This window comes from Oncorhynchus tshawytscha, unplaced genomic scaffold (genome assembly GCF_018296145.1).
Source record: "Oncorhynchus tshawytscha isolate Ot180627B unplaced genomic scaffold, Otsh_v2.0 Un_contig_6829_pilon_pilon, whole genome shotgun sequence".
In the NCBI taxonomy this organism is placed as follows: Eukaryota; Metazoa; Chordata; class Actinopteri; order Salmoniformes; family Salmonidae; genus Oncorhynchus; species Oncorhynchus tshawytscha.
Genome location: NW_024609670.1, coordinates 117,467 through 136,429, shown reverse-complemented (window position 1 = coordinate 136,429; position 18,963 = coordinate 117,467). Strand labels below are relative to the sequence as shown.

The window sequence follows — 18,963 nt, the reverse complement described above, 5'->3', positions numbered from 1 at the left end:
GGCCTTAAGGAAATTGATATTCTATGTAATATAAAAATGAGTGTTACAGAATTTTCTCACTAAGGCAACCTATTGCAATCAGCAGGGGGTGAGACAGATGACTTGCACTTAACTCAGATTCATTCAACTCTAGATGTGACAAGAGAAAAGTATGGCAGGAAGAGAGCAAAGTGTAAAATTGTAACATTTTATTTACAAAGTAGTTTGGTCATACAGGAAGTAAAAATGTAGCTACAACCTTGATTTGTGCAACAGGCGGCTACAAAAAAATCATAGCTCGCTTATCACACAGCTGCTATAGCAATCATTTTATTGGGGGGATAAGGAACGGAAAATAAAACAAAGACAAAAGAAGAGGGGGAAGAAATAATAAATTCAACAACATAAAATATAAATTCAGAGTTCATCCAACAAAATATTAAAAGCACAGACCCAAAACTAGATACCAGTCCCAAAGTCCTCACACAGGTATACATAAAGGGGGAGTTGACAGTGAAATTGTGGAATGCGGAGTGGTGCGCTGCTTGAGAACCTTGGGAATGGCTCTCGGTTCCATCGGACCACCCATCCGGTACAGTCTTTTCCCACACGGGGGCTCAAAGCTGGGGGAGAGGAGAGGCGTGGCGTAGGCAGGGTGTAAGGGTGGAGAGGGAAGGGGTTGGTAACTTGACAGGCTCTTGTTTTTTGCTCTTAATCGTCGTCCTCGTCGTCATCATCATCGTCATCTTCATCATCGGGTTCTCGCTTTCTCTTCTCGCCTTTGACAGCCTCAACTTCTAGGGGAAATGAGAAAGAGTTATTACACTGTACTTAGTAAAGTATCCGAAAGGTAAACTTTTTAACATGAGTTTCAGACATGAGCTCGTGACAAAAAGTATGACAATGACATACCCTCTTCATCATCGTCCTCATCATCCTCATCTTCAACTTCACCTTCAATGCCAAGGTCTTCCTCCTGGAGAGAAGGGACAGAGCAGGTCAGAATCAAAAATATGCCCCTGTTGATCTTTTAAACTATTGAGTCAAACAAACCAAAAAGGGATTTACCTCCTCGTCGCCGCTGACCTCATCTTCCTCCTCTCCTTCTACTCCCTCTTCATCGTCATCATCCTCCTCATCAAAGTCTTCCTCCTCTCCCTCCTCATCTTCTAAAAAACAAAATAAATGCATCAGTTTTCGATTCAGAGCAATTGAATAATGTATCTGAGCAAACCAAAAACCTTTCAGTATAGAAATTCAAACAATACATTAGAACCATTTAGATATAATAAATTGGAAGGTTGTGCAGGACTATGGTAGATGAAGGAATCAATCTCTCTTTTCAGACTTAGAGTATTTATCTGGTCAATGTCTGTGTATTATGTCGGTGTGCAACAGTGTGTTATGTGAAAATGTGATAATATTATAAATTGTATTTGAATGTTTAAGGACTCTTGGTAGATTAGTCCAACTGAGGACTAAAAGAGATCCTAATAAAAATCTAATCAGTTATCAAACAGCCATTGTCAGTTATCACACAGACACATGCCAACAAACAGTACAAATACACAATAAAATTCCCTTGCATGACAAAACACCCACGATATACTATTATGGATTCTAATATATAGTAATATATGCCATTTAGCAGATGCTTTTATTCAAAGCGTCTTAGTCACGGGAGCATACATGTATGGGTGATTCCGGGAATCGAACCTACTATCCTGATGTTGCAAGCGTCATGATCTACCAACTGAGCTACAGAAGACCCCCATTCAACTCACATCTGCACTTCCTCAATATTTTTCCCGGAAAACACACACAAAAAAAATGGATGCCCACCCTCATCATCATCATCGTCCACACCGTCGACCTCTCCGTCCGAGTCGGATGCCTCTCGGTCCTCCACGTCGTACCCGTCCAGGTAGGTGAGCTGAGGGAGCAGCTTGAACACACTCTCCCTGTAGTCGTTCAGGTTGGTCACCTCACAATTGAACAAGTCTAGAGACTTCAGGCCATCCAGCTTTTTCTGTGGGGCAAATGGGTGTAGGTTAATTAGGGGGTGAAAAAAAAACACTGGCTGAATAAATCTCTAATTCAATTTTAGAGCACACCTTTGCCCATATAGGCTAGCAAACAAATTTTTGACTAGAGCCACATAGGGAAACAAATCAGAAATTAGTCTAAAACAGTTGCCTACCAACTATACAAGGAATAGTGTCATTTGAGGCATAGCCTGAGACAGTGTCGCACTGTATTGTGCTCTACCGGGAGTTTGGTGTACCTACCAAAGGTTCCAACGTGCTTATGTCTTTCAGTTTGTTTCCGCTTAGATTTAGATGTGTGAGGTTGGGGAGTTTCTCTGCTAGCACGTCAAGGCCACCAGAGATTCTGTTGTCACTGAGTTCCAACTGCAACATAATGTGAAGAGATCAGTCACTTCTGTCAACAACAACAAAAAAAACTCCCAAGCAAGTAAGTCTTTCAGAAAACAATGACTATGCCCTAAATGGAAGGAACCCTATTCCTTACACAACAGTCACTACTTTTGACAAGGGCCCTCAATAGTGCACTATATGGGGAATAGGTTGCCATTAGGAACGCATCTTTCTATACCCCCCCAGGCAGAACTTAAGGTATGTTTTTTAAGGAGTCAACAAAAAATGTTTATACTGTAAGTAACTTGTGTAAAAAAACACAACCACATTACCTTTTTGAGTTTCCCAAGTTTGGGAAGGTTGGAGACTGAGATTAGGCCAACGTTTATCAAACTGAGGAATTCCAGATTGACGAATTCTGCTGTGAGACCTTCGATTTTCCCTTCATTTGATCTGCAGTTATCCAGGACAAGTTCTCGTACCTATAAAAATGTGTAAAATTGTAACCCAAAGAAAAGCATATGTATGCATTGTTTACAGATGCACTACAAACTCTAAATTTGAGAATGCACAAATATTATAAAAGCTTTATTTTATGCACATAATGCAAAAATGGTGTGGGAAAATATGTTAAGAATGGTCACATGTTGGCAACAACAACTTGCGGCATCAATACAACAACCAAACTACGATCGAATCTAAACTTCATGATTGAAAAAGGTCAATATACAAAATATGGACCTCAATGACAGGAGTGGTTGTTATTCTTACGTTTTCCTGATTTATGTGTGAATACTTGCAACATTTCAATTCCTCACAACAAAATCTCATCGTTTAAAAAGTTCACGTGAGGGACAGTCGTTACGCAACCAAAAGCTCGATAAAAGGGTTGAAGAAAGTTAACGCTGAACGTCAAATATCATGATTCGCACAGTGGCAAAGTGAAACATTGATGCAAAGTGAAACATTGATAAGGTTGTCGAGTGGAGCCATCAATAAAGGTATTCGGTTGCATGATGTTTTATGTCGAGGCACCGCGGTTGTTTCTTTAAACCAGCTGCCACGAGGAAGAACCGCACAATACAGTTCTACCTTCACTTGCCCGCTGTTCAGTCACTAATGACACATGCAATGCTTTTTGTTAGCAAGCTCGCTACAGGCTAGCCATTGCCCTTTTAAGCGCTGCCGTGCAGTTGAGGACCTGCAAGAGAAGCCTGACTGCCCGCCATTACCTACCCTACAGCAATGGAAAGGATTGCAAATATACCCTGTAAAGATACACTTTTTTATTTTCAAATCGAATTTATTGGGGAAATGGATCGCCTAGCCGTCGAGCGAACGACCGATATAACAGTTCGTTACATTAGATCACCGTTTCGTAAACAACGTCGAAGGAAATATTCAGAACGGAAATTAGTCAAACAAAGATGGAGCCTCCTTTCTCCAGAGCTTCAAAGACGGCAGAATGACAACATGGCGATTCCTGAGATACAGTATGCAGAGTTCTCTAAACTCTCCGGAGATGGATGACTGTTTACATGCAGTAATTACGTAAAATCATCCCTTAAAATTAACTTTCAATGTAGAATACTTTTATCAATGTTTGCATGAAAACCAGAGAGCGTCAACGTAGAGTTTTAGCAACACACGCACCGAACGCAGTTTCCTCTGTCTCGTGTCATTCAAGCAGGCTATTGCACGAGCCGACGACCAACACGTTATTCGGAGATTGTCGGTAGCCGAAGCATTAGATATTTTAAATGATTAACATACAAAATACCGAATCTGAACGTAGAGGTTAGCCAGTTTCAATAAGTATTTCGTTTGCTTTCGTGGTAGTTGTGAATAATATGGCGGGAACCAAACATTCGCTGACTGCTACGAATTAGCAACATTAACAAATCAGCTTTAATTTGCGATAAATTATTTAGTTTATGAATGTCAAATCGAACAATAACATTTGACGGAACGTGAGGGTAGGCATGTAACGTTAAATCATCGGCGACATTGTAGCTGGCTAATTTCCTCAACTTCAGTTGATTCTTAGCAAGTAAAGTAATATAAAACGTTTATTGCTAGCTATCGAAAGGGGGGTGTAATAGTAAGTTGTAGCCTACAAGATGTGAATGGCTCGTGAGAACAAACGTTAATGACTAATGTTGTTTGCTTGCTAGCTAGCAAACTAGCTATCTAATGTGTCCCTACCCAATTTGTGGAAAATGTCGAAAAGAAGCCACCCGTGATCTCATGAATGCTATCACAAAAGTAGGAGTATGGTATAAACTTAATTTTGGATTATTGTTGTGGATATAAGTGCATTGTAATAAAGGGCGCCCCATTTTAGAATCTATGCTAGCAACAAACATGGCTACCAAGGTCTATATAAAATAAACCATTCCGTCAATGTCTAACGCATCGTGGAAAAACACGTCTCCTACAACACAGATGTAGAAGTTAACAAATAATTGAGACAACGTTGTTGCATTCGAACCGTGTGTGTGCAACATCTACCCAGTGACTGTGAAACTGTTAACACTGCAATAATGCCAGAAAGCAAAAATAATCGGCTTTCGAAAGTAACGATTGAATATTGTCTTGTCCCCCCTCACGCCCCAACGGGGACAGTGTAATGTAGCTTGTTACAGTTAAGTATTTTCCGCTCTATTAATAAATGAGAAACATTAAGCCCATGTGGTCACCATTAGCTACACAGGTCACTTGGAAAGCAAAAAAGTAGCAAGCTAGCCAGAAAACTAAAGGTTTGGTTTAAAAGGCACGACTTACATCAGATGGGGTCCTGTTTCTTAGTTCCAAGTGGATCCTCTTCTTCATGTCCATCTCGCCCTACGAAAGTTGAACTTTTATCTTGGGTGTCGGTGTAATTTATATTCAGTCCAAAGGCAGAGAGATGCCCTAATGGAGGAAGAATATGGGACTGTATAATGAACTGAGCCAAACGCCAAGTTACCCGCGGAGAGGAGAAACCATGGAGGGAAACGGGACTAAAACAAAATATATTCTCAATAGCGCCATCTCTGGTCAGAAACGCTCACTGCGGTTAAACAGGCATTGCAGTCACAGAACATGACGCTGCCATGAAACAACTGAGGTGCGATTTAATTCTGGGGGGAAAAGTGATGTATTATGTACAATTCTAAGTTCAAACAACTGTTTTTTTGTCAGTCTTTTTATTTGATTATTTTTATGAAAATAACCAGTTTGTAACATTCTGTAATTCGGAGATTATTTGAAACATATTTAATAAATCAATTGATTACATAATCAGAAATCATTGCAAAATTGCTAAAGAAAAAAACAAATGAAATCAGGACTATTATTTACTTAATTCAAACATCTACAGCAGAGATGTTTGAGCTCCCCTCCTCCCAGCCTTGACCCCACACTTCGAGGGTGTCTCAGGGGGATTTGGGATATGCAAAAAGTACATTTCCATTTCACACCTGTATAATACACACTGGTACATGTGTGTAACAGGTCAAACCCAAGCAACCACCTAATTATTGTATTTAAAAGGCCTTATTTTGAAATTAATAAGATACCTGTTGACAAGGCAGCGGCAAATTAATTTCATAGCATTCTTTGTTTATCAGTACATTTCAACGTAACCTAAACACATGATATTGTTGTCCTAATGTACACATGCTCAATAAACATTACACTCTATTTAATGTGTGTACACTTATTTCATTTCATAATAATCAGCATCTCAAGCAGTATGACGATGCCCCATAATCTCATAAAATTTGCCCTTTTATTAGAACCGGTAAGTAGAGTGCGTTTATTTGGTTTACAGTGAAGGGAGCATTGTATATGCACACCGTGATGGGGTACTTCTCCCTTACGCTTCCTGCATAGAGACGCAAGATCCCTGAAGCAGAAGAAACCACCAGTGTGCCTCCCGCTACCACCAAAGAGCACCTTCTCTCTGTCAGGACAAGAAACACTTACACCTATGGCAATTATGAACCAGCAACAAATTACCTTAGTGAAAATTGATATTCATCAACAAGCCAATTTATTTATTTACATTTTTCCAATGAAAGAGTCTCTTGCATCTCTAGGTGCATCTCTACAAAAGCCTTTCGTAGGATCTAGTCAGGTCACCAATGTGTGTCCTATTCAAGACTAACGGTACCTATACAATTACTATGCTTGAGATAGCTATGTGTTTCTATTTTGGTATGGATTTGAATTAATTTGGTGGTAACATTTGTAAAATCGCAATCACAGCTTTTAAATCACAATATGTAAAACATGAACGTTTTGTATATTGGATATGAATGTAACTATCTTAAAATCAATGTTCTAAAATAAATACCATTACAGGACCTACTGTACTATGCTGTACATTTCAACCATGTTTTGAACATGGTAATCGGTAATAGAAAGTATTTACCAGGAGAGGGCACTGCAATGTCTTTGTACAGCCTCCTCAGACTCATGAGGTTATCATGCATTATGGGTGTGTGTGGGTGCCTTCTCTCTCTGACTATCTGCTTATCTAATCGATTGCTTAGAAATATGTGCAAGCCTTTAAAGGGGCAATCAGCAGTGGAAACAGTGTTTTTTCGCTGCCCCTGTTTTAGTAAACGGCTGAGGGAGTCATGTAACCTCTCAATTCATAGACAGAGGTATGGATGCAAGGACTGACCAGCCATGAAATCAAAATTATAATTTTAACCATGTTTTTAGGCTACTTTGTTTACAAACATTGGAGTAAAAAAAGCTTATATTTTGGGTTCTGATGAGGATAGGTAGGATAGTTGAACTAAGCTCATGAGGCATTTTAAATTATATTCTTCAAGAATCAATGGGTACATATCATTAATTTATACATCCAAAAATGGATGTAGCAAGTGCAGATTGCCCCTTAAGGAGACAGAAGGGGGTACAATATTGTGAACCGGCTGAGTATAATATCCACGGAAGTGTTAGTGTGTTAGTTGATTTGATTCTGACAGCAGAATCCCGGCAAACTGATTTTCCTCAACACGCATTTTTCAAGGTAGTTTTGTGTATGTGTGTGTGTCCTCATTTGTTGCACATTGAGTTATTATTTTGGTAACCTACTATTGCTTTGCAAATTGTTCTGCATAAGTGTCATTGTCAAACTCTCCTCCAAAGCTGAAGATGAAAATAGAGGAGGTGTCACATATCTGGTAGTCCATAGATTATTTGTAGGGCAGTACTCTTTGTGGCCTTGCATTGGAAATTGCTAGCCTCCCAGAATGAACTGTTTAGGCTATGGCTTACTTAGTTTTTTCAATGGCTAACAAAGTACTTGGCTGTCTACTAAGTTGATGTAAAATTATTGTTTGAGAAAATTTTTATTTGACACAAAATTCCAAAGCCAGAAACTAGGCTAAGTACAGTAATCAAGTATAGGGCCTCTTAGTAGAACTGTGCCTGACTGAAGACTGATAGGCAGTTGAGTCTTATTTGCTCTAGTGAAGCAGCGGCTTCCAGAGAGGCTCACTGGCTCAGACACAGCAGGCTGAGGCTTCAATGTGCAGGGAGAAGATTGAGAACACGCCCAGAGAATGAGCAGCTCCCTTGCGATGAGATAAGATGGTTATGCCTCCACTCTACTGTAAAAGACCCTGAGTCGCGGGGTAGGGGTGCTACTTTTACCGCCTGAACATGCCGGTATTTCAAGGATTTTTGGCTATGTTCTTCCTTTGTGAGAAAGAAAAAACAACAGCCATAAAGTTATCTTTTTGTCAGACTAAATAGTATTCAGTGAATGGATTGGAGGACATTGTGTTTACTTTCCAGCTTATAGGAATGTATACTGTAGTTCCAGTGAATCTGGTATATAGGATACATTTTCTCTGCACTGTAGTTCTCGAAAGAGAAAAATACATGGCCTAAAGTATGTAGACTATGTATTCAGTGTTTGACTTGGGCAGGAGCTCCCCAGAGATGAGTATCGGCACCTCAAATGTTCTACTGCTTGAGCTCCTGTTCCTCTTAAAGAATATTAGCTCAAAAGTATTGTGGAACTCCTGCACCTAAATATGAACAGTACCGTCACCCAAAATGAGTCCCGGCGGCACCTTTTTCAGTCCAAGTCAAACACTGTATGTATGTAGGGCCGGTGTGGAGCCTTCCGGAATGTGTGCATGTCTATGGCTATACCCTTCTAACAAGCTGCACACAGTCTATCCCAGAAGCGTTGACTCACATCTAGCTAGCCTACCTACACTGTCTGCCTCAGTCCCCCTGGGCTTTATTTTCTCTTGTTGAACCCTACTGTGCTCCTTCTCATATCACTGACTGGATATTGCATAACACCAAGAGAGAAATTGCCTGAATTCAGTCATTCTCTCTCCTGAGCACCAGTGACATACTCCGCACCTTTTATTTATACTGTGCTGCTATTCTCAGACACACACATCTGTATAGGCAGCCCCATGACAACTCTCTCTCTCTCACTCACACACGCACACACACACACACACACACACACACACACACACACACACACACACACACACACACACACACACACACACACACACACACACACACACACACACACACACACAGCCAGCAACATGGCCTGCTTTTTATGCCCATTTTGTGCCAACTCCTCCACCTTTACAAATAGGATAAGAGCTGAGCCATAAGAACCCTTTGAGGGCTATGGTAATGGTTAACCAGATAAGGATTTTTGGGGGGCGGGACTTGCAAACAGACATCATTTTTTATCAACGTTTTTACCCCTCTCTGCTCCCTTGCCCCTCTCAACAAGTTACAGTCATTTCTACAGGAGGCAAAATGGAGGGGACGTTCGATAAAGAGAAACCAGAGTTGGAATATAAAAATCCCAATGATAACCAAGGTAAATGACCTCTGAACATTGTCTCTATTCTGTGTTTTATAGTGAAATATCCAATTATTTCTCAGATGTACCACTGTTCTCTGGAAAGGGTTACTATCTTAGTCCTAGTATTAGTATGTCATACTGTCCTTTTATTTGTTAACATTGGCTCTATTCATGCATATTCCTGCCAATGTATTTTGCTGCAAAACTGGGTCACAAAGGACTTACTGATGGTTGATCTGTCCAAACAGATGTACCACTAAGATGATTGCAACTCAATAGGAACATGTATTTGGAAGACAATTTTACTGTAGATGTTCTCTATCTGAGTCTGTTTGTCTCATACTGTATGTTTGTAGTCCCAGACACCATGTACTAACATGTACTAATCATCCTATACAATACTGTTTTCAATTAAACTTTTTCTATCAAAAGCAGCTCAAACAATGTAATAGCCATTGAATTCTACCGTGCAAATATAGAGTGAGTTATAGGGAAAATATGCACGCTCTAGAATGCCCTTCAAGCCAATCAGAAAGGAGTATTCAACAATGCCATGGTATAATATGTACTATCATCCTATACTTTGGTATGCTGATGGTTTATACAACTGCTGCTATATAGCTGCATTGGATTTGCAGTCAATTTCTGACACAAATCATACAACAGCATAAACTACTGGAGCATTCAAATATGGAGAGAGTTTTATTACTACAGCATAAACTACTGGAGCACTCAAATATGGAGAGAGTTTTGTTACTACAGCATAAACTACTGGAGCACTCAAATATGGAGAGAGTTTTGTTACAACAGCATAAACCAGTAATTGATCAAGTACAGAGAGGACAGTGAAACAAATCCTAATGAAACAAAGTGATCCAATTTTTATTGAATCATTGTGAGTTTATTACGATATTTACTAAATGTGTCTTACACAGAGACTATTGATGTAATAGAATTCAAATGAGGAATGAGAGTGAAGTGTCCTGTCTGTCGTTGACAGCTGACTGACTGACTGGCTGACTGGTGTATGTTGGTCGGTGTTACAGGTGGGATCCAGCGGCGGCTAAGAGACAGAGACCTTCTCAAGAAAAGAAAGGCAGAGGCCGAGGACAAGGCGATTAACCAGTGGGTTTATGGGTAAATGTAGACATTAAGAAGAGGTGCAGAACTAGTAATGCACACTCATCCTCTAACAAACATGTTAGAGTTAGGAAGAGGCCTAGATTTCAACCACTAATGACGGTTTACTGCTTTAGCTGACAAAATGTGTTTAACTAGAAACTTGAGTGGACTATGTGGGCTTCAATACAGCTGCTAAGCCCTTTGTCCTTATTGGCTTACTCTAGTGCTTACGTGCTTAAATAAGTTTGGCTGAAAAGCCACTTAACATGACTTTATGTTTTGGTACGTTTAAAGAATGTAAGAGCAGAAAATAGTAAAAGATGTGTACATGCATGAATAAAGTTGTGTACATGAAACAGTATATTTGATCATGATCGTATTTGGCTGTCTATCAGTCTTCCAGACCACATTGTCCAATATGAAGCAAGAGTAAACCAAAGGTTGCTTAGGCGTTTCCAGCTATTGGCACCACACATTTAGATCAAGGACTTTGCACTATCAACAATGACTGAATGAATATCGCCAAGCTTATCAACGTAATCAGCTGCAAAGTGTAAACATTCCAGTTGCGAGGAAGTGTATAATGACGACCCACGATTACATTTCTATTTGTCTGACTTCAGGGTAGAGAGCAGGAGGAAGAGAGCGAGGGGAAGAGAGGAGAAGAGTAGCTCGGGAAGACGAGGAAGGCCGAGGAAGACTGATCCAACACCGGAGCTCCCGGCTTCCCAGGAAGAGCCAGAACAGGAGGCTGTCATTGTAAAGGTGGTGTCCAAACCAGTGGAAGTCACCCCTGCCCCTACCTTGATCTCACTATCCCCATTCCTTCCGGTGGACCCTGGCCCGCCAGAATCACTACCGGCGTACGTTCCCCCCGTCTCAGACCCTATCCCTATCCTTGCCCCTGCTCCTGTGGCTGTTGTTGCCCCTTCTCCAATGTATAACCCTGTTACTGCCCCTGCACCATCCCTGTTGGAGACCCTGTACACAGAAGGCAGTGACCAGGGTAGTGACACCCTGGACCAGGTGCTGATTGAGGACTTGGGTCCTGATGAGAAGGAAGACATCCCTCCATCTCAAAACAACTGGGGCACTGATCAAGGTACTAATGGCATCAAATAATGAATGTTTCTTTGCAGTCATGTACTTGACTTCTGAATTTACTGAAGTGTCTGGCCAATGAGCTCATTGGGATGTTATCTAGCTGTGGGGGATATGATCTCGTCACATATTGCATAATCAGAAATGTTAAACTAACCACCTTTCTGTCATAGGGTCAAGTGAGGAGCCGTCTGTCAGTGTGCCTGAACAGAATAGAGTGTTCTCTACGTTCCCCAGGTTCTACACTGGTGTTCCTTCACAAGATCATCCACCAAGAAACATCTTCTGAAATCCACTCAGATCTGGCCTCTGATAACATACAGACAGATTACATGCAATGTAATCTATTCTGTCAACATGTGCATTTGAGAGGTGATGCAGTTTAGCCTTACTAGTTAACTCATCTTTGTAATTTTGAGCCTGATAGAGTATGTATATGAAATGCATGAATTCCAGCTTTAAACCGACCCATGGATTTATTTATTTTTGCTTCATGAATGGTGTCTAAATGTGTTATGTTGCAAAGAACTGCACTGTCTGTTTTTAATAAATGAGTTGTACAAGCTAAACATGGCAGCATTTGAAAGTACATTTGCATTTAATCATTTCTGGTAACTGTGTTTTCTAATTGTGATTTTTACATTTTTTATACCAATGGTTTATTTGAGATAAGCGCTATGATAATAAAGGTGTGATGCTTTGTTGATAATATGACTGTCTCCTTGTTATGATCATCTACAAAACAAGAACAAGTCTCAGTTGCTCAATAGTACCCTCTGCTGTCCTCTTACAGTAGTGAAACAATCTCCAAGGAGTCATTATATATATTCAATATTACAGTAAACATGTTGTTTTGGCATTTCTCTAAACTGACAACCATTAAAAATAGTTATTTCTACGAGTTTCATCCATAACTCCCCATCAGGACACGAGTTTGAAATTTTGCTTCACAATTTACGTAATCATTTGCGCATGCTTGCTACAGCACTCAGTCACCGCTTTCCATTAGTAAGTTGCTGGTTGGCCAGCTAGAAATGACGACACACATGTGCGGAAGCATTTCAGCAGAGATGTGTAGTTTTGTTAGGCAGCACAAATAATCTCTGATATTTTACAACATTATCAGATATTATTGTATGAATTCTGATTATTTAATCTAATCAATGACAAACTAGCAAAGCAATCAAGACACTATCAAAATGTCTGCCACTTGCAACTGTACGGAGCATGTCAGCAAACTCAACCAGCAGATATCTGTCATGCGAAAAGAAATCAAGAATCTCAGGTATGAAATGAATGCAAGATGTAACGCATGGCATCTTGGAAGTCGTTATTCGTATTACATACTGACTATATGCTGCTGACCATAATGTGTCAATACAGATATTAAAATGTTCCCCCCAACCCAGGCAATTGTTGGACAGTGCTGTTCGTTCTCATCGAAAACACATGACATCTCTCCAGTCTGCTTTGACACACATTGGCCAGAGTCGATCTCCAAAGAGTCAGCCAAGGCCACAGGCAGAACTAGAGACACAGAATTCACTTGAGAAAGGTAGCTGGCTAAGGCACTCGATTTCTTGCTTATATCCCTCTCTTATATCTTCCTCGCATGACTTGTCTTGATCATTGTTTAGCTTTAGCTGACTTGCACTTAATTAGAACTTCTATTCAATATAGAATCAATATAGAAATATCGCACACAAAGGATCTTCCGCTTATCAGACTTTCTTCAAATGGGAATCATTTTCTATGAGAATGACATATCTATAGCTTGCATTTCTATCTGAAATATGTTTGGTCTGGTACAATGGACCTTTAATCATTTTTAAAAAATGTCAATTTCTCCTTCACAGGGACCATCCAGACAGTCCCCATAGGTTACATCAGCTCCTGTTTCTCAGTGAAGAATGGCACCCCCAGACAGCCAACCATATGTGGGCCCTCCAGGGCCACCCTTCAGATCCAGCAGAGTGTCTTCAACAACCCTGAACACTCACTGGTCGGCCTGGACAACTACTCTCATGTCTGGTACATACTAGAGATGGGGATAGGGAGCCAAACTTAGTAGAGGGGGTAGCTAGCTAAACTTAAGGCTGTTTAAGAAGGTAGCAATGTCAGTACTACATAAAACAATCTGTATTTTTTGCAAAGACAGTTCTCTCATTAGCTAAACGTATCAAGGATGTGACAATCATTTTCTTAGTCATGAACTGTTTTGATCAACTTACATCCCATTATTCCCAATTTGTCTACACTTGTACAGTAAATACATTATCCTGCTTTCACTCATTCCATTTCCAGGGTAATCTTCCTGTTCCATAAGAACGGCCACCTGAGTTATAAGGCCAAGGTGAAGCCACCCAGACTGAACGGCCAGAGGGTTGGGGTGTACTCCACACGTAGCCCCCACCGGCCCAACGCCCTGGGTCTGACCCTGGCCAAGCTGGACAGAGTCACAGGTTAGTATCAGTTGCCAAAAACAGCTCGAATTGCTTTGCTCTTCTGCGCAGTGTGACGGTGCTCCGTCTAAAGGTGCATCCCCAAATATATAATCCCCAGAATGTTGCAGAATCTCATTTCAGATTGAGCAGTACATTGTGTGTGTGTGAGAGAGAGAGAGTTTGTGGGTGTGTCCGACATTATTGCAGTTATGCTTAGCCTTATTGTCTCCATAATTGCTAAGCTTGGCATGCCATAGGCACACTATTGTTCAGTGTCGAACTGCCTGCTATGTGGATTGGTGTATTTTATGAAATAAACAGTTCACTTTCTACTTTAAGATGACACACTTCATCTGAGTGAGATAGACATGATCGCAGGCACCCCTGTCCTCGATATCAAACCCTACATCTCTGACTATGACTCCCCACACAGTAGAGTGGACATGGACACAGATACTTATGACTGTGGAGTCCAACCTGAGAGCACCAGTGTACCATCAGAAGATGGGACCACCAGTGTGGAGACGCTGCATTCAGACTCAGTAGCTTCGTCCTCCTGTACTGTTGATCCCCAGTTGGACTTGGGGGTTGAGAGACGGGATAGTCATAGCACAGACCCCAGAATACTCCACTCAAAAGACAAATCCAAAGTTCACATCTGCCATCCAGGCGATGCCTCCAGCTCTTATGCTCCTAAATACCCAGGCAAAGACATCACCACTGTGCTGGGGGAGCTCAAGGCCTACATCAGCGAGGGACATGACCCCTTCACCCTGGGGAGCTCTGTAGGAACGTCTCAGGCTTCAGATGGCCCTAAAGCCAAGCCATTGGAGCCAGTGGAGGATAGTGCTAGGCCTTGCTATGGGGAAGAGGCCTACAGCACCATCGCTGGCTGGATCAGGGAGCCTCCTGTGACCAGTCTGGAGGTGCGCTTCACACCCCATGCAGAGAGAGAGCTGGGGGAGTTCCTTGCCCCCATCAATACAGGTAAGCTTATGCATTGGGAAAGTATTCAGACCCCTTGACTTTTTCCATATTTTGTTACGTTACAGCCTTATTCTAAAATGGATTACATTTCAAAGAAAATCCTCAATCTACACACTACCCCATAATGACAAAGCGAAAACGGGTATATATTTTTTTACAAATGTATTAAAAAATATTAAAAAATGCTTATTTACATAAATATTCAGACCCTTTGCTATGAGACTCGAAAATTAGCTCAGGTGCATCCTGTTTCCATTTATCATCCTTGAGATGATAAAGGGTACCAAAACATTTCTGCAGCATTGAAGGTCCCCAAGAATACAGTGGCCTTAATCATTCTTAAATGGAAGAAGTTTGGAACCACTAAACTATTCTACCAAACTAAAGTCAACGGTATTTTAAAAAAAAGTAATGTTTCTCCGTCATCCATTTTGCCATAATTGTTAAAGTAGATCTATTTTCACTGGCTTCTTCCTCTATGAATGTCCCCGTTTCTCTAGAATCTCATGACCGACCCAGGTTCCGGTTCCTGCGTGGTCCAAAAGAGGCTGCTGCTGCCATCAGAGGGGTTCTATCTGCTGACCCCAGGTCAGTGTATCGGAGGAGCCGCTGTAAGGACAGACTCTTCTTCTTCACCTTGGACACGGCAGACATCACCTGCTGGTTCGGACAGGGCTTCGCTGAGGTGCTCCGGGTCAGACTCGTGGCTGTTGGAAAAGAACTGGCCAGCTGAATGGTTCATGTTCTGTATGATCCTAATGGTTCTGGTTCTATGGATTGATTTTGGAATCAGCTCTCAATAATTGTTTTACAGGTAAATCTGAGAAAATATGAATATTTAACTAAATAAATGCAATGTTATCAACAACTGTTATTAAAATGGATTTTAATTTTTTTTTCCTGTGAAGATAGAGTGCTTGTTGAAATGGTTGGTTATACCGTATGATCGTAACACTTTATTTTACTTTTAGTTACATTATAGAGCATTTATTCCAAGCACTTCTAGGCTGGGAAAGAGCACCTCAGTACACTGCAGTGCACACTATCACTTATCAGATGGAATCTTTATGGTTGAGTTATGTTTAGTAATGGTAGTGAACACGCCTTTACTATCTAAGTTAGTTTGTTGCACAGTTTTAACATCGACTCCGCTATGGTAGGATATGGATTCCAAAATTGCTTCCAGTATTTCCCTTGACCTTTGTCAACCTCTCAGTTTTAGTAATCCAATGTCCAGTACAAAGTCTTTTAAATTCAGGGATTTATATTGGAACTGAATTGCATCTGTCTATATCCAGTGTGACAACAGTCTGTGCGATTGGTCAACTTGTCATTGTTGGATGGAGTGGAGTGGTGGGCCTTTCATTGTCTGGCATAGATTTACTACTAGAATCACTCCCCTTTCCAATAGCAACAGCAAATCGCTCTTTCACACTACTACTTTGTATTCTTGTGAGAGTTGGAGGTTCGGAGTAACACACACACAGTGGGTATTTTCGTTTGAGGAGACACTGTTTTTAGGGTCAGCAAATTACAACTAATTAATAGTGTGTTGTTAAATCGGATGTAAAGAGTTCACTGAACAGAGAGAAAACAACTACGCATTCCCCAGTTGATTTGAATTGTCTAATGGGACCACTGAATCCCCACTGGGCTATGTTAAAGGCTGACTTCATCCTCCAAGCACTGGACTATGACTGTGTCGACAAGCACGATGACATGGTGCTGTGGTACGAGGCTCAGGTAGGTAACAGTCCTATCAATGACCTGTCTGTATTAAAACGTCAATACCAATCATTGAGTGGGACAGATGCATTGAGGTGAGGATTAGATGCTGATGAGACACCTGACATTTCTGTAATCTCCCTAAAAGTTTGTTTTTGTATACAACTTGTCTTGGAATGTTTTATATTTTGTATGAAAATAAAACAAATACTGTCTTGAGAATAAAATTACTAAAAATCAAATTTGGGCTTTACTGTGACTTCCACTGAACTTTGTCTTTGTGAACATGCAACATCTGAAACGTTTGAAAATAATACCATACACTAAACAAACACAACAGCAGGTGGTAGTAATTGGTCAAATGCGACCCATAGATTTACGTGAAGGCGTTGGATTTGACGTTTACGGTTTATAGCCAATAGCAGCGAACCTTCTCGTGTTTGAAAGAAGAAGTGGTGGTTGACGTTTCCTTCTGCAGTATGTTTGTTTACTTCATTCAAAAACCTTTTTTTTTAGGAAATATTTTAAGTATAGTTCGGACTTTTATTTACAGCGCTTTGTAGCCGAATAATTTAAACAGGGTCACGTTTCATAACGTTAGCCAGTAACTCTAGCTACTGTAGCTAACTAGCTAACGGCAATTTACCTAACGTTACACACATGTCCCCGTGAAGTTCAAATTCTGTTTGATCTCTGTCCTTTAACACAGTGAATAATATGCCCAATGGTATGGGTATTAGCTCATTTTAGTCAACGTAATGATAACGTTATCTTCCATAGCCCATTAACTAGTTACATACTATACATCGGGGTGTATTAATTCCGGCGATTCTGTTGCAAAACGTTTCTTAAACGGGGCGGGACCTACCTGAATTTGTCACAAAGGAAACTCTCGTTTTAGTTGCCTTCGAAACTTGTTGCCAATTAGTGGTGGAAGATTACACCCCAGGAGTGAGTTCTTTAGTAAATAAGGATTTGTCTTTAATTGATTTGCCTAGGTAAAGGTTAAATAAATCAAATAAAAAATACATTGCAGAACGTTTCGTCTGTTGCAAAATGTTCTACAAGGGAAATCATTTACTCCAAACCAAAAACGTTTTCCCACAAAAACGAGTTTCTATTGGGTAAATGTAGGTAGGTCCCGCTCCATTTTGCTCAGTTTGCTGATGGAATCTGACTAATGAATACACCCCAGCACTTTAGTCTAAAAGCTAGCTAGCCAGGCAAGTTGGTAACATGTCTGATATGGCTTCAACAATAATACCAGGTTGTTTGTAACCTGACAGTAGCCCAGCCACTTAAGCTATCATCATCATGTTCATGAGAAGATTACTACCATTGTGCCCTCCAAGCTCATCACTAAGCTAAGGACCCTAAGACTGAACACCTCCCTCTGCAACTGGATCCTGGACTTCCTGGCTGGCTGCCCCCAGGTGGTGAGGGTAGGAATCAAAACTTCCACCACACTGACCCTCAACACGGGGGCTCCTCAGGAGTACGTGCATAGTCCCCTCCTATACTCCCTGTTCACCCGACACTATGTAACTGTGCACAACTCCAAACACCAATATTAAGTTTGCCGACGACACAACGGTGGGAGGCCTGATCACTGACGTCGATGAGACAGCCTATAGCAGGGATGGGCAACTGATGGGGGTGTGGGGGCCACAAAAAAGCAGAACTCATCATAAGGGGCTGCAGTGGCTCGTGGGTCAGCTACTTTCCTGCAATTCTACCCATTTTGCCATAGGGTGGAGGCAAATGTTTGCAGTTTTTAATATACACAATAGATCTGGTAAAAGATCATTCAAAATTCAAAAGGCACTCGCACATCTGAGCAATCTTTTTTGCAGGTGCATGGTAACAGTTTAACAAGATGAAGGAAACAGGAAACCGCACACTGCTCTTGATAGTATCACTGATCTTTAATAAGCTTACCTATCGGCCTCACGGCCTTCGTCAGAGCTTTTGTGAGTAAAAAAAAAAAAGCACCCTTATGTAGACCTAGCCCCACCCACATCCATTCCATGCATCGAAAGGGGTTGAGGCGAAGGAAAAACAAATAAGTGCTACCAAATATAACAATATGCATTTCATAAATATTTGAATAAAGTGTCTAAATAAGACATATTAAAGACGTCTGTAAAACCACAATGAGGACATAGACCTACCGAGCAAGTTTTCATTAATCATTGGGTACATCATACGAAAAACAGTAATCTTAAATAAGGGCATAGTTCATGTTCAAATTCACAACATACATAGGCAAAAGATAATACAAAGGAAAAAAAACAACGTTATTTTGTATTTTATTTGTACCATAATCTTTGAAATGCAAGAAAAAGGCCATAATGTGTTATTGCAGCCCAGGTTCAAT

General features: G+C 40.8%; 3 protein-coding genes across 7 annotated transcripts; 2 read left to right on the top strand and 1 right to left on the bottom strand.

Moving 5' to 3' along the window:
• Positions 1-173: 173 nt before the first annotated feature.
• anp32b (acidic (leucine-rich) nuclear phosphoprotein 32 family, member B) lies at positions 174-5,522 on the bottom strand. 4 transcript variants are annotated; one of them, XM_042316783.1, is made up of 7 exons: positions 5,142-5,522; positions 2,690-2,839; positions 2,268-2,390; positions 1,822-2,008; positions 1,048-1,148; positions 892-955; positions 174-776 (listed from the first exon to the last, which is right to left on the bottom strand). In XM_042316783.1, exons 1-7 carry the CDS (start codon positions 5,193-5,195, stop codon positions 691-693), a joined length of 765 nt encoding a protein of 254 aa, XP_042172717.1. In that variant the 5' UTR covers positions 5,196-5,522; the 3' UTR covers positions 174-690. The 4 variants fall into 4 exon arrangements, with proteins under 4 accessions (XP_042172717.1, XP_042172718.1, XP_042172715.1 ...); XM_042316784.1 differs by having other exon boundaries at positions 174-773; positions 5,142-5,511; XM_042316781.1 differs by lacking the exon at positions 5,142-5,522 and adding an exon at positions 3,129-5,030.
• A 3,542-nt stretch (positions 5,523-9,064) lies between these two features.
• hemgn (hemogen) lies at positions 9,065-12,141 on the top strand. Of its 2 annotated transcripts, none has more exons than XM_024409864.2 (4): positions 9,065-9,222; positions 10,254-10,344; positions 10,953-11,431; positions 11,604-12,141. In XM_024409864.2, exons 1-4 carry the CDS (start codon positions 9,159-9,161, stop codon positions 11,717-11,719), a joined length of 750 nt encoding a protein of 249 aa, XP_024265632.2. In that variant the 5' UTR covers positions 9,065-9,158; the 3' UTR covers positions 11,720-12,141. The 2 variants fall into 2 exon arrangements, with proteins under 2 accessions (XP_024265632.2, XP_024265633.2); XM_024409865.2 differs by having other exon boundaries at positions 9,068-9,222; positions 10,254-10,332.
• Positions 12,142-12,451: 310 nt separating this feature from the next.
• On the top strand, positions 12,452-16,828 carry trmo (tRNA methyltransferase O). Its single transcript, XM_024409862.2, has 6 exons — positions 12,452-12,715; positions 12,840-12,985; positions 13,287-13,461; positions 13,735-13,892; positions 14,214-14,861; positions 15,362-16,828. Exons 1-6 carry the CDS (start codon positions 12,630-12,632, stop codon positions 15,592-15,594), a joined length of 1,446 nt encoding a protein of 481 aa, XP_024265630.2. The 5' UTR covers positions 12,452-12,629; the 3' UTR covers positions 15,595-16,828.
• Positions 16,829-18,963: the final 2,135 nt, after the last annotated feature.